At 40.2% G+C, this 15,247-nt stretch overlaps 1 protein-coding gene across 1 annotated transcript in view; it reads right to left on the minus strand.

The window, feature by feature from the left end:
* The window catches only part of RFX7 (regulatory factor X7), a 161,594-nt gene that overhangs the window by 11,799 nt on the left and 134,548 nt on the right, over positions 1–15,247 (minus strand). Inside the window, exons 5-7 of the mRNA XM_062205970.1 lie at positions 3,861–3,981; positions 2,462–2,542; positions 1,674–1,881 (exon numbers count right to left, since the gene is read on the minus strand). Coding sequence (XP_062061954.1) covers positions 1,674–1,881; positions 2,462–2,542; positions 3,861–3,981 — 410 coding nt within the window. The remainder of the gene's footprint in view (positions 1–1,673; positions 1,882–2,461; positions 2,543–3,860; positions 3,982–15,247) is intronic.

Raw genomic sequence — 15,247 nt, forward strand, 5'->3', positions numbered from 1 at the left:
AGATGTTAACTTTCTAGAGTTAGAAAGCAATTTCTTCGCTCTTTAGGTTTATGAAGTATGACTAAAAGAGACACTAAAAATTTCATCAGAACTGACACACACAGCTATTCACTTAGGAGGGTACATTTATTCCATCAATATTATTTCATGTTAATATTCCTCCTTATTTTACAGTAATGTCTCAAAGGAAGTTTGTGAGACAAAGTTATCTATCATGGTGCACAATGATCATTGTGTTTATGAGCATTAGTTTCTGGAATAGGAGTCGAATGTAAATTTTATTTATTTGAGACACAGAGATCTGTATATCTATATCTATAACTGTATCTAATCAAGAAAATATTACCATTCACTGGCTAACTCCCCAAATCCTGGGAGCTGGGAACTCAATCCAAGTCTCTTAGGTGGGTGGCAGGGACCTAATTACTTGAACCATCACCTGCTGCCTCCCAGGGTGTGTATCAGCAGGAAGCTGGACTTGGCAGTGGAGCTCAGGACTTGAATTCAGGTGTTCTGAGATGAGATGTGGGCATCTCAACTGCTATGCCTGCACCTTCCCCGCTCCCCCTCCCTGGCTTTAAATTTAGTTTCAGCTATTGGAGAGGTAGAGAAAGAGTAGCATTGAATTTCAAATTTAGCATGATCTTAATTCTAGTAGTTAATTTAGATACATATATGCTTTAAATTTAAAAAATAGTAATGGGAAAACTAATAACACATCAGCGGGAGAATTCAAATCGTTTAATTTCTAATTTTTTTAAAGTTTTGGTTTTTTAAATTTTTTATTTATTTGAAAGGTAGAGAGACACACCGACAGAGAAACAGAGAGGGATGTTCCATCCACTGGTTCACTTCCCAAATGCCTGCAACAGCCAGGGCCAGGCCAGGTGGGAGTCAGGACCCTGGAACTCAATTTATGTGTCCCACATGGGTGGCAGTGACCCAAGTACTTGAGCCATTATTGCTGCTCCCAGGGTGTGCATTAGTGGGAAGCTGGAACTGGAAGTGGAGGTAAACTTGAACCCAGGCACTCTGACATGGGATGAGGTAGTCCCAAGTAATGTCTTAATTACTGTGCCAAATGCCTACATCTAAATAGTTTTATATTCCAACGGACCAATCTATAAAAATATAATATTAGACTTTATAATCAAAGGATTATTTTTATTTTGTTGCTTCAACAAACTCATTAAAATTTAGTATGTTGGGGCTGGCGCTGTGGTATAGCAGGTAAAGCTGCTGCCTGCAGTGCCGGCATCCCATATGGGTACCAGTTTGAGTCCCGGCTCTTCTCTTTTGATCCAGCTCTCTGCCATGGCCTGGGAAAGCAGTAGAAGATGGTCCAAGTCCTTGGGCCCCTGCACCCATGTGGGAGACCCTGAAGAAGCTCCTGGCTCCTGGCTTCGGATTGGCACAGATCTGGCCATTGCGGCCAACTGGGGAGTGAACCAGTGGATGAAAGACCTCTTCCTGTCTCTGCCTCTCCTTCTCTCTGTGTAACTCTGACTTTCAAATAAATAAATAAATCTTAAAAAAAATTTAGTGTGCAGTGGAATAAGAGTGAACTTACACAAATACTAAAAGGATGAGGCTCTTTGGTCAAATACTTCTTTTGTGACCAATGGTAAACAGAGTAATACCTCAGTTTTAGCACGTAAGCAATAATTTCATACCTGCTGGTGCTGCTGCCATCACAGTTAGAGCTGCCATTGACTTGGTGCCTATATAGTGACTTTTGACAAGGAAGCGGGCTAATTCCAAGACTGTGTCAAATGGCTGGCTTAACACTTTCTGGGCCCACTCACACACAAGGCGGCAAGCGGAAGACAGGACTTCCTCGTCGATGTTCTGAAGCTGCCCAGAAGGCTCAGCTCCTTCCAACTAGACAAGGAAAAAGACAAGGGAACTTTTAAAGACAATTCAGAGACATTAAATCGAAGCATATGCAAGATATGCATTCTTAATTAGGAGATAAAATCTAAATCTGTTATATGAAAACACAATGAGGTAACCTGTTGGCAGACAACAACTCCTTTGCAAGTAAGAAACTCCTACCCTCCAGTATATAGCAATCAGCAGCACTATGAAAAACTTTTAAAATGAGTATTAACCACAGGTGAAGATTAATAGATGTTTTGAATCTAAAAGCCTTTTCTAATAGCAATAAAACAAACTATGCCAGTTGTCACTCTTTTTCTTCTGAAAAATATATATTCTCCTATGACTTTTTCCTTATACACCATGGACATATCTACAAATCAGTAAATTTCATGTTAATGTGGTGACACATGCTAATACTTTTCAGGCACTGTGGGTTTTTTTTTTTTTTTTTTCTCATTTACTTTGTAAAGGCACAGTTTTTTGTTCCTGGTTTTATCTAAATGATACTTTGCAGGATGAATTTCAATGCTGATATAAAGGTACTATTCTACTTGTTAAAAGTAAAAGGTGTACTTCTTACCCCATCTCCAGTTTTGTGAAAGTCAAGGTTGGGCAGTGTTGGCATGTGAACAAAAGCTTTTTTTCTCAGTCCACTGTAGCAATATGTAATAAATAGTTAAGGTCAAAGTACTTGAAGTTAAATGAACTGATTATGTAGATAGCACCTGAGAAATAACCATATATGAAATGAGAATAAAACCAGCATAACATCTACTCTCTGAATTCTTCAGTAAGAAAAACCTTAATATTAGGAGCTCTGGACACTTTCACTCTTTTTAAACTGGAATAGTCCTTGTGGAATGTTAAATATTACTGTCTTAAATGCAATGATTCTCATCTGTTATAAATTTTATGAATAAATGTTCCTAATATGCTGTGCCAGTAACAAACAGGTCAGAAGGAAAGGAATAGCCAGATGGAAACCTGGCACAGGGAAGGGAAACTTTAGCCCAGGGCACTGGGACAAAAACAACCCTTAAGAGTGTCACAAGGGCTTTAACCTTTTCATTTCTTTTTTTTCCACTGAAACACACAGGATTATCGCCTACAACATGCCAAAGACACATCACGACATTTCTGTTTGTATTCAGGAATCAAGGACATGTCATGCAACAACTGGGTAGAACACACCTGGAACCATTTTAGAAAAGCTGCCTCCCCCCTTTCCCCTTTCTCTCATCTCCTCCACAGTAGCCAATTTTATGCTTTGGAAAAGGCCAAGAGCTGAGCAGGGAGAAAGCAAATGTGCTTCTACTAACAGAGACCCTCTATTTCACAATCTTCTTCCAAGAGTAGGAAGAACTTTAATTTTCACTTCTTTACTTTGTTTGCTCATTAAGCATTTCCTCATCACATGAAGGACATTTTCTATGCCCTTGCTTTAATTTTAATACACACTTTAAATAGCTGGCTGAAAAATACTTCAAGGTGAACATTAATCTTTCAATGCAAGCTTCATAAGAAACGTTTAGGAAATACTTCTGAATGATGTATATATCTTTTTTTTTTTTTTTGCCAAAATGATCCCCATGTTTCTAAATTAAAGGTAAGAGAACAGAATAAGCTACCATTTTTCTCTACTTTGATATAACTTTTAATTGGTGAAATTTTAGTATGGTTTAATAATTCTTATTGTTAAAGCAATGGAGATCAGACCATTAATATTTCACAGTTACAGAACCAGGTAAGAATCAATCACAACCCTAATATAGAAATGAATCATTATTTGCTTTCTTTTACAGTTGGATAAATAGCTGGGAAAATAATATCTGTAATCATTCTACTAAGTAACATTTGAGTTGTTTATATCTGTTGATCTAAATTTATTTCTAAATATAGCTGCCAGTTGAACTACAACAACAGATGGTTCTACAATAAGTGAGAACCCAAAGAGACTATTAAAACCATTTCGGTAAAGGATATTTAGATTTGCCTCTTGTGCCCAAACGACGTGCCTTCATGTTTGGAAAGACGTTTTTCATGATCTTTCCAAAGTCAGCAGCACTTAATGGATGGTAACCAAGATTGTCACAATAGCTCCTGAAAAAGAAGGAGGGAGCAATTTAGAGTAACAGAATTCAAAATTACATAGCAATGTGCTACTTCAGTGTGATTTGATCCCTCTGACAAAGTAAAGCAGCAAATCTTAAGTCTTTCACCACAATTTATATAACTATCACTCTTTGGAGACATACATTAACTTAGGTTTAGCTGGTTTCACCTTCATAGTATATAGAATTGCTTTTAAGAAACTTGCAGTAAGATATAACGTTGGTACAAAGTTTTCAACTACAATCCAACCTGTACTTTGAGCTGAATGTACCCATCCAGCTTGACTAGTAGGGTCTGTTTCCATGTATGTATCAGGCTCACATACTGAGATGATTTCCAATATAAACATCATGCATGTTGGCATTAGAGACAACACTGCTAAGATGACTGAAAATTAGAAACATGGTATGTTGGAACTAAGACTTTGGGGCTCATCTATACCAACACGCTCAAGTTTCACTAAGGATGGAAAAAACAAAGGCAAAGAGAGGCTTTGAAGGCCCGATGCCCTCCCCGCTCACACCATTACCCCTGTTCCTGCCAGGAAATGAGTTGCTTTTTTTTTTTTTTTTTTGACAGGTGGAGTGGACAGTGAGAAAGAGAGAGAAAGGTCTTCCTTTTCTGTTGGTTCACCCTGCAATGGCTGCTCTGGCGGCGCACTGCGCCGATCTGAAACCAAGAGCCAGGTGCTTCCTCCTGGTTTCCCATGCGGGTGCAGGGCCCAAGGAATTGGGCCACCCCCCACTGCACTCCCGGGCTGGAAGAGGAGCAACCGGGACAGAATTTGGTGCCCCAACCGGGACTAGAACTTGGGGTGCCAGTGCCGCAGGCGGAGGATTAGCCTAGTGAGCCACGGCACCGTCCTGGGAAATGAGTTGCTTTGTAAGGCAGGTAACTTCATATGGGATCAGGGACATAAGTCAGTCTTCGCTACTATTGAAATCAGGTGTTCTGTTTTCTCTGGAGCTGCCAGTGATGGGCAGAATGCCAATCCTCTACCAGTTAAGCAGCCGACCAAAACCACACCTTGCTCTGGCTGTCAAGGCATTTCTTTAAAACTGTTGGGAGAACCACTACCCAGGAAATGCCAAAGAAGAGGAAGTCAAAGGAATTCTATATTTCCCTACTTCACCTCCCATTCAGCATCAATGAGGGCAGCGTCTTGATAAAGAAATCATGTAGTAGAGAGCCTAACAGAGGGGCTTGGGACCCAGAAAGAAACAAAAATGAGTGGGAGGCATGGTGGGCAGGGTGAAATGGTACCAAAGACTTGGTTTCTCCTAGACTGCTGAATATCCTGGCAACATTCTTGAAGTGACCTGAGCTCAAGTAGTCAAACTGAGACAGAGTGAGGAGGAGTGGAGACTCCTGGGAGCCTTAAAACAGAGAGAATGGGAATAGAGACAATGTATTGGATGTCTCCTCCCTATCCCTACAACAAATCCTACATATCCCTGGGGTTTGGGGTGGGAGGAGTTGTCAGCAAACGTTCAACAACACTAGAGGGTAGGGAGAAGGAAAGTGAAATAAACATGCATTGAAAATTTCCTATATGGGATGCCTAGGCAGCCTTGTATTTAAATGGAGATTAAATGCAATACTTTGAGTGGTTCAGTAGTCGACTGAAGGTATAAAGGTTAAGGGTGGACTATTTTTTGGTGCTGACAATGGAAATAAACTGCAATAAATATATAATTTCAGTAGCAAGTGAAACTAGTCATCTTTATGGTTTATTCCAGTAAATAAAGAAAAGTGAACGAAATTAGACTTATTGGCACCTTACGACTTGACACATGTTGGTTTCTCTACTTGGAACATTACTTAGCCTTCAAGGCTCAGCTTAAATTATGACTTTGAAAGGGTCTCTACCCTATCTAAAGCAGTGCCCTCTTGTCACCCTCACTCTATTTTTCTATCAGTGTACTCTGTCCTCTTCCTCTCCTGATTCATAATTATGTAATGATTTACTTTTTTGTATCTTCCATTTCACAGTAAGTTCAATTGTGACCTTAGCTATCTGGTTCACCACTATATTGTCAGCATCAGGAAAAAGGCTTAACAGTCACATTAAGCCTACTTATATGCCATATTTAAAACAAAGAGAAGGTTTAAAGAAACACATCAAAAGACTAACAAAAAGCAAAACAGAAACATTATCTGCTGCCTCCTATAACAGCACTGGCATATGTGCCTAAAATTGAACTCAAATGAGAAGCAGGGCATTTGCCCTCCATGATTTAGATTCTGATGTTGTTTTCAATGTATTATTCCACTAACATTTTCTTACGGGTGGGGGGAAGATTTGCCATGAAAATTAATAACAACATTCAGCAGCAATATGAACAACACAAGATCTGATTTCAAATAGTTTATCTCGAATGGTGACTACACATTTTAGTGTACGTGCTGCCGAAGTGAGCGCAAATGGTGACTACCCAAAATGATCATCCAATTCCGTCTGGCGTTTGATTCATACTTATTCTAGCCTCTGAAAGATGAAGATTTTTCTACAACATAACCTTCAGAATACTCTTTAGTGGGTAAATATTAAAACTTTTGTGGACATAGAAGTAGCTCAAATTATTCCTCCTACATGGTAGGCAATGTTGGAAGAAGAGAAGGCTGCTTATGATTCAACATTTAATACTTTGACACCTCATACGTCAAAGAGAAAATACAGAAAGCTTCCACTGAAACAATACCAATACCCAGAGTCAGTCTTAGTTTCTTGAATTTTGTGAAATCTTAATAAAGGAAATAACTTTAGAAGTTGTGTAGTTGGATTTCCCGCCAGATGTAGCAACAGTAATATTCCTGCATGAGAGGTTACCACAAAGTGGTCAATTTCCTTGATGGGAAAAGCCCTTCATTATGAGGCGGCTGATCCAATTTTTAGCAGTTCTTATTTTCAAAGAATTCTATTATTAACGCCCTTTCCAAACAGAGAAGATCTAGATAGGCAATGATTCTAGGTACTTATGGGGTATTCATTCAAAATTTTGAAACTGGTGCTATACAACAGATCTTTGCAAAGTTCATGGAAGGGCTAGGGTGGTGTAGTGGGTAAGTTAAGTTGTTGCCTGCCATGCTGGCAACCCTTATAGGTGCCAGTTGGAGTCCCAGCTGCTACACTTCCAATCCAGCTCCCTATTAATGTGCCTGGGAAAGCAGCGCAAGATGCCCAAGTCCCTGTGCCCCTGCATTCACAAGGGAGACCCACATGAAGTTCCTGGCTGCTGACTGCTGGCTTCAGCCTGGCTCAGCCCTGGCTGTTGTGGCCATTTGGGGAGTGAAACAGTGGATGAAAGTATCTCTCCATCCCCTCATAACTCTACCTTTCAAATAAAAAAAAAAGTTCATGGAAAATGGTTGTATGAAAACAAGTATGTATGAATTTCAAACATTTTTTTTTTGCACCAAAAATAAATTTATCCTTTAAACTCCATTTTCCCACAAACTTTGTAAAATATCTGTGTATAACCAATCATAGGACATTCCAGGCCAAGTGAAAATCTTGGTTAGTTTACATCTCATTTTCCTGCCTCATAACATTAACTGCAGGTTGACTGAGTAAGATATAGTATCAGTTAACACCTAACTCAGTGTCAGATTATATTTATGTGAGATTCAGAAGAGAGTGAAGCAGAGAGACTGTTCACAGGATAACACTCTAATGTCATTTTTAAAATGAGATAATTTGTTTTCGCCTCTTGCACTTTATTTAAAACATATTTTTATTTTTCTGTTTAAATAATTTTTATTTATTTGAAAGGCAGAGTTACAGGGAGGGAGGGAGGATGGGGGAGGAGAGAGAAAGAGAGAGAGAGAGAGAGAGAGAGAGAGAGAGAGACTTTTATCCTCTGGTTCACTTCCCAAATGGCTACAATGGCCACAGCTTGGCCGATTTGAAGCCAGGAGCCAGGAGCTTATTCCGGATCTCCCACATGGGTGCAAGGGCCCAAGCACTTGGGCCATCTTTTACTGCTTTCCCAAGCCATAGCAGAGAGCTGGATCGGTAGTGGAGCAGTGGGCTGGTGCTGTGGCATAGTGGGTAAAGCCGCCGCCTGCAGTGCCAGCATCCCATATGGGTGGCGGTTTGAATCCCGGCTGCTCCACTCCCAATCCTACTCTGCTACAGCCTGGGGAGTGAGCCAGCGGATGGATGACCAGTCTCCCCCTCTCACTGTCCGTAACTCTACCTCTCAAATAAGTAATTTTTTTTTTTTTAAAAGAGAGTAATCAGATCCTGACACTCTGGAAAGAAAGCACTTTGCAAGTTTCTGAACTTAACCATAAAGAAATTTGTCTTTTTCATATTGTTCCCTGATAGCAGATAGTGACTGCTAGTGGATATGGGATTTTTTTTGACAAGGCAGAGTGGGCAGTGAGAGAGAGAGAGAGAGAGAGGAAGGTCTTCCTTTTTGCCGTTGGTTCACCCTCCAATGGCTGCTGCGGCCGGCGCATCGTGCTGATCCGAAGCCAGGAGCCAGGTGCTTCTCCTGGTCTCCCATGCGGGTGCAGGGCCCAAGGACTTGGGCCATCCTCCACTGCCTTCCCGGGCCATAGCAGAGAGCTGGCCTGGAAGAGGGGCAACCGGGATAGAATCCGGCGCCCCGACCGGGACTAGAACCCAGTGTGCCGGCGCCGCAAGGCGGAGGATTAGCCTGTTAAGCCACGGCGCCGGCCATGGATATGGGATTTTGAGGAGGTAATGTAAATATTCTGGAGTAGGCAGTGACTGGTGCAGTTTTGTAAATATATTAAAAAATACACAACTATAAAACTGTAAATTTTATAACATGTGACATATCTCATGAATAAAAGAAACACAATAGAATATTATGGTTTTGACTAACTGTTAATAACTGTATTAACCAATGGGATGTAGTAAATGGTTATTCTTCCTACTGCATGGATCTGGATCTCAGGTTTCAAGACTGGGGACAAGAAGTGACTCACTTGCTGGGATGTGGCTGGAACCAGTGTTTGCACCCTAGTAATGCTTCTCTGTCCTCAAATTATTAACACCTATGCAGTCTCTAAAAATGATAACAGTTTTTTTCTATGTTAAACACAGCTCCAAATCAGCTAGTATATGAATCTGAAAATTTGTTAATTTTGTTAGGCGTGATCAAGGTTTTATGGTTACAAAAACGATTGTTCTTATTCTTAGAGTTATTATGATACACATAAACTTTTTCTCAAAAAGCACAGGAAAAATACTGGTGAACCTAGGTGAAGCATATATGGTCTTTTTTTTTTTTTTTTAAAGGTTTATTTATTTATCTGAAAGGCAGAATTACAGAGAGAGAGAGAGAGAGATAGAGAGAAAGAGAAGTCTTCCATCTACTGGTTTACTCCTCAAATGGCCACAACGGCCGGAGCTGGACCAAACTGAAGCCAGGAGCCAGGAACCTCATCTAGGTCCCCCATGCAGATGCAGGAGCCCAAGACCTTGGGCCATCTTCTACTGCTTTCCCAGGCCATACCAGAGATCTGGATCGGAAGAAGAACAGCTGGGATTCAAACCGGCACCCATATGGGACGCTGGCACTGCAAGCAGAAGCTTTACACACTACGCTACTGTGCCAACCCTGCATATATGTTCTTAAATTGTTTTTTAATATTTATTTATTTACTTGAGAGAGTTACAGACAGAGAGAGAGAGAGAGCGGTCTTATCAACTCGTTCATTCCTCAAATGCTGCGAATATTATTCTTTCAAGATGTCTGTTGTGTTTGAATTTTATTTTTATAATAGGAAGTTGGAGGGGAAATTGCCAAACTGATCCTTCAGGGTTGATGATAATGACAATGAATAGAAAGTGAAAAGATGTAAAAAAAGCGATGATATTTCTAAAACTAGGAACTCAGGAAAGCCTTTCAAAGTCTGCTTGCCAAAGTTCAGGCTGTGCTACCTGGCAGCATCACGCTTTTGTACAAAATTGAGACATTTTTAGTTCTGTTGTTTTTGAGATGTTCATTGTAGTTTATCATTTTGGCTATGACACATCATATTGCCTCCCTTCTCAGGATATAATTTACAAAGAATTCCATAAGCTGTTTATTGTAAATGGTAGCTAAAAATTCTTTATCCTGTAATATAGCTTATTTTCTTAAATACACTTATATTTGTCCACAATGAAGTTTCCTGATTAAAAATGTTTATATGGTTTTTCTGTCAATTTAGAAGCATTAGGATTTTGTTCTATAGATTATTTACTGCTGGCATGCTTCACTTTGTGATACAGCTCCTGTAAACTGTCTCTTCTCTTACATGATTCATGGCACTACCCTGCTGTTTGAATTTTTTTTTTAATTGAAGATTTTTATTTATTTGAGAGGCAGAATTACAGACAAAGAGAGGGAGAGAGAGAGAGAGACAGAGGGAGAGAGAGAGGGAGAGAGAGAGGTGTCTTCCATCTGTTGGTTCACTCCCTAAATGGCCACAACGGCGGAGCTGCGCCAATCGGAAGCCAGGAGCCAGGGCTTCTTCCAGATCATTGACAGAGGTGCAGGGGTCCAAGCACTTGGGCCATCCTCTACTGCTTTCCCAGACCATAGGAGAGCACTGGATCGGAAGAGGAGCAGCAGGGATTCAAACTGGTGTCCATATGGGATGCTGGTGCTACATGCAGAGGCGTCCTCTACCATGCCACAACACCAGACCCTGAACTTCTTCTTCTTTTTTTTAAAGATTTTATTTACTTATTTGAGAAGTAGAGTTACAGACAGTGAGAGGGAGAGACAGAGAGAAAGGTCTTCCTTCCTCTGGTTCACTCCCCGAATGGCCGCAACGGCCGGAGCTGGACCGATCTGATGCCAGGAGCCAGGAGCTTCTTCCCGGTCTGCCATGTGGGAGCAGGGGCCCAAGGACTTGGGCCATCTTCTACTGCTGTCCCAGGCCATAGCAGAGAGCTGGAAAGAGGAGCAGCCAGGACTAGAACCGGCGCCCATATGGGAAGCCAGTGCCGCAGATGGAGGATTAACCTACTATGCCACAGCGCTGGTCCCCCTGAACTTCTTTAAATATGTATTTATTTATCTTCATTTTAATTTCCTCATGCTTTAGCAAAATGATTCAGTAAAAAATGAAAACACAAAGAGGCGCATTGCCTTGTTAAAGCCTTCTGAAAAGTTAGAAAAAGGTTTACTCTTCATTCTGAACATAATAATATATACAGTCTAAAAGGCAAATATGACAGTCAAATTAAAATGCTAGCTAGTTGCTTAGATTAGTTTTATCTTAACTGTAAAACCACACTAGGGATATAGCATACAATGGGGCAAGGAGGACAGCCTTCAAGTCAGACAGTCCAATAAGGGTGAGCCATCAAAATAATAGTGAGTTTGACCATGTAAGTACCTTTCTTTCTTTTCACAAGAATAAAGTCATTTAAACACACACAAAAAACAACTGCATATTCACAAACTGTTGTAATGTACCACAGCATTTCTTATCATTAAATTGTCTAAAGCCAGGCATCAAAAGAGAAAAATTCAGACACTAATATATTAATTAAATGTTGAGTAATCAAACTAATTGATGTCCAGCCATCAAAACAGTTACCTGATAAAAGGGACCATCTAACACATATAGTGATAAAAATAAAGATTCTTAATTATCATTTTGTGACAACTAAATAGCTAATTTCATTAACCAGCTTTATAAAAGAGGATCTAGTACATTACTATACAAGTACTTCTTTACTGCTAGTACACCAGTTACACACAAAAAAACAATAAGAAAAAAAACAAAGAAGGACATTCACAGTTTTAGGGATTTAAAATATCAGTGTTACCATTATTACCAAATGTAAGTGACAGAATAGGTCTATTTTCTTCTAGTCTAGATGTACATTTCTTCCATCGTAAAAAGTCCTAGATTTACTTGAGGATACAGAACATCTGTTTGAATTTTTCTATGTTAAACAACATAGCTCAAACCTCAGAAATAAGAAGTTCATTGTAATGTTAAACCAGCTACACGTTCTGTAAGGCAGGGTTTCTCCATAGCAACACAACTGATACTTTGGGCTGGGCAATTTTTTATTGTATAGGGCTGCCCTGAATTTTGTAGGATGTTAAGCAGCTTCCACACATTAGACACCTATAGCACATACCACGGTTATGTCTTCAGGCACAGCCAAATGTCCTCTGGGGGGTAAAAAAGCCACCCTCAACTGAATGGCTGTACTCTAAAGCAGTTGGTATCAAATTTGGCTCTACATCAGGAATACTTGGTGAGCTTTTAAAATTTCCAATGCTTATATGCTTGCACATGAATTAAATCAGAATATTCTGATGGTAGGAGACAATGATTTGTGTTGTGTGTGTGTGTGTGTGTGTGAAAGCTTCTAGGGTAATTCTAAGTTTTAGTCAAAGCTAGGAGAAACTACTTTTAAGTGACATTTATAAAATTTCTCTCTCCTTTCCAGGATATCTATGAGCTGTTTTTTTTTTTTTCCCCCAAATCAAATGTCCATTTATTTGAAAGGCAACATGACAGTGAGAAGGGGAAGAGATAGAGGGTTGGGGGTGGGGAGAGCGACCTCTTCCATCCACCAGTTCACTCTCCCAAAGGCTGTATCAGTCAGGGCCAGCCCAGGCTGAAGCTAAGAGCCTGGAACTTTATCCAGGTCTCCCACTTGGGTAGCAGAAACCCAAGTACTTGGGCCATCATCTGCTGCCTTCCAGCAACATTAGCAGGAAGCTGGATCAGAAGTGGAGGTGAGTCCTAATCCCAGGTTCTCTGATATGGGAGGCAGGCTTATCAAGCAACAGCTTAACCCACTGTGCCAGAATGCCCACTCCTATATATCAACCCCTGGAAAGAGAGGACGGGTGCATTAATAGATAAACCCTCTTCATCTCTATCCTGGCTACTAACATGCCAAAAGAGCTTCTAAGAGCTGGGTATGAACAGACTTGTTATAAACTCATTTAATTGCAGTATTAAACCAAGACACAAAACTCAAATTTCAACCAAGTATTTAGAAATTCAATAGCACTACTGCTAATAGATAGTAGACAGCAAAAGGGGGAAAAGAAGAACGAAAATAAAGGAGGTAATTCAAAGATTTTCAGATGCGAGGTTATGCAGAAGTTTTATATATAATTAAAAAAAATTATTTATTTGAAAGGGAGAGTTAGAGAGAGAGAGAAAGAGAATGAATGAATCTTCCATCTGCTGGTTCACTCCCCAAATGGCCACAACGGTTAGAGCTGGGTAGGTCTGAAGCCAGGAGACAGGAGCTTCATCCAGGTCTTCCATGTGTGTGCAGGGGCCCAAATATTTGGGCCATCCTCTGCTGCTTTCCCAGGTGTATTAGCAGGGAGCTGGATTGAAAGTGGAGCAGCTGGGACTCAAACTGGTGTCCATATGGTATACTGGCACTGCAGGCGGTAGCTTTACCCTCTAGGCCACAGTACCAGCCCCTATATCTAGATTTTTTGGTTACCTAATTTCTTCCAAAGGGATATAGGAGAGAATGTAATGCATAGAAACAAAATCACTAATAAAGTTAACAAGATTATTCTCAAGCATATATTTTGTTTTTAATATCTTATTAAGTACATTTTTGTTTTACCATATTGTCTCCCCCCAAATCACTGACTTATTAAAAATGTATTGATCTCTGCTTAAATAATTTTAGTGATGAGAGACTATGGAGAATTTGCAAGAGAATAAGAGGTGAGGAAGTTGACAACTTTACTATGTTGCCCCTATAGACAATTGTCTCAGAGATTTAAAAGTTACTCTGACTTAGGCTGTCAGTGAATTAATTTAAATGATTTAAGTGTGTATCAGATATTAGATTCTTACAGGGATTTTAAGATTAGCCTGGAAGATGAAAACTATAGAGACAGTTAAAAAGAAACTATAGTCATAGTTATAATGAAAATTATAGAGATAGTTCTACATATGATCGCATGTTGAGTTCAAAGCCAAAAGCCAATAAAGAAGGATTTTGGCAGAATGTGACAAACATACCATATATTTAATTTTTTTTGTTTCTTTTTAAGACTTATTTTTTATTTATTTGAAAGGCAGAGTTAGAAAGAGAGAGGAAGAGACACACACACAGAGATATTCCACCTGCAGGTTCACCCCCCAAATGGCTGTAACAGCCAAGGCTGTGCCATGTTGAAGCCAGAGCCTAGAGCTTCATCCAGATCTCCCATATGAGTGCAGGGGCACTTGGGCTATGTTTCTCTGCTTTCCTAGGCATATTAGCAGGGAGATGGATTGGAAGCGTGGTCTACTATGGGCACCCATATGAGATGCCAGTGTTGTAGGTGGCAGCTTAACCTGCTAAACCATAGCACTGGCCCTAATTTTTTTAAGAAAGTCAATCAATGTAAGGAATAACCCAAGGTGCACAGTAACAGCAGTTAGGTATGATTCTTCCACAAAGAGAACTAGCCTTAACCCTCTAGAGTGATTTAAAAGGGGGTGGGCAGCAGCAGACTGCAACAGTCTAGTGAAAAAAGCCAGATTAGGTAGTAGTTGGTTGGGAAGAAGCAACAAAACTAGAATGCAGATTTGTTAGAAGTCTCTTAACAAACCCTGCCCAGGGTTCAGAACTACTACAGCAGCTGGTGTATATCTCTCAGCAGATATTCAGATGATGTTCTGACTGCTGGAAAACACACTGGTATTTAGAAATCTCCCAATGTAAAGTGTGATCATGTAAAAGTAAAGCACAAGAGTAGGTAAGTTCTGGATAACTTGGAGATTCCAAGATTTTTTTGTTTGTCACATTTAAATATGAACAGAGCAAAAAAGATGATCACAAACATGAAGAAAATCTCCAACATAAAGATTAAAAAATATAAACCAGAGAATAGTGTGGAACCTAGTGGTTAAGGCACCCACATGCCACATTGGAGTGCTTGAGTTCAATTCCTGGCTCTGGTTACTGATTTTAGTTTTCTGCCATTGTGTATCATGGGAGGCAGCCATGATGGCTCAAGTAATTCCCTGCTCAAGTAACCCACATGTGAAACCTGGATTAAATTTCCAATTCCTGGCTCTGGTCCTGCTCAAACCCCAGCCATTGTGGGCATTTGCAGAGTGAACCAGTAAGTGGGAATTCTCTGTTTTTTAAAAAATCAAGGGGCCGGCGCTGTGGCATAGTGGGTAAAGCTGCCACCTGCATTGCTGGCACCCCATATGGGCACTGGTTCCAGTCCCGGCTGCTCCACTTCTGATCCAGCTCTCTGCTATGGCCTGGGAAAGCAGTAGAAAATGG

This window comes from Lepus europaeus, chromosome 11, assembly GCF_033115175.1.
Source record: "Lepus europaeus isolate LE1 chromosome 11, mLepTim1.pri, whole genome shotgun sequence".
Lineage (NCBI taxonomy): Eukaryota > Metazoa > Chordata > Mammalia > Lagomorpha > Leporidae > Lepus > Lepus europaeus.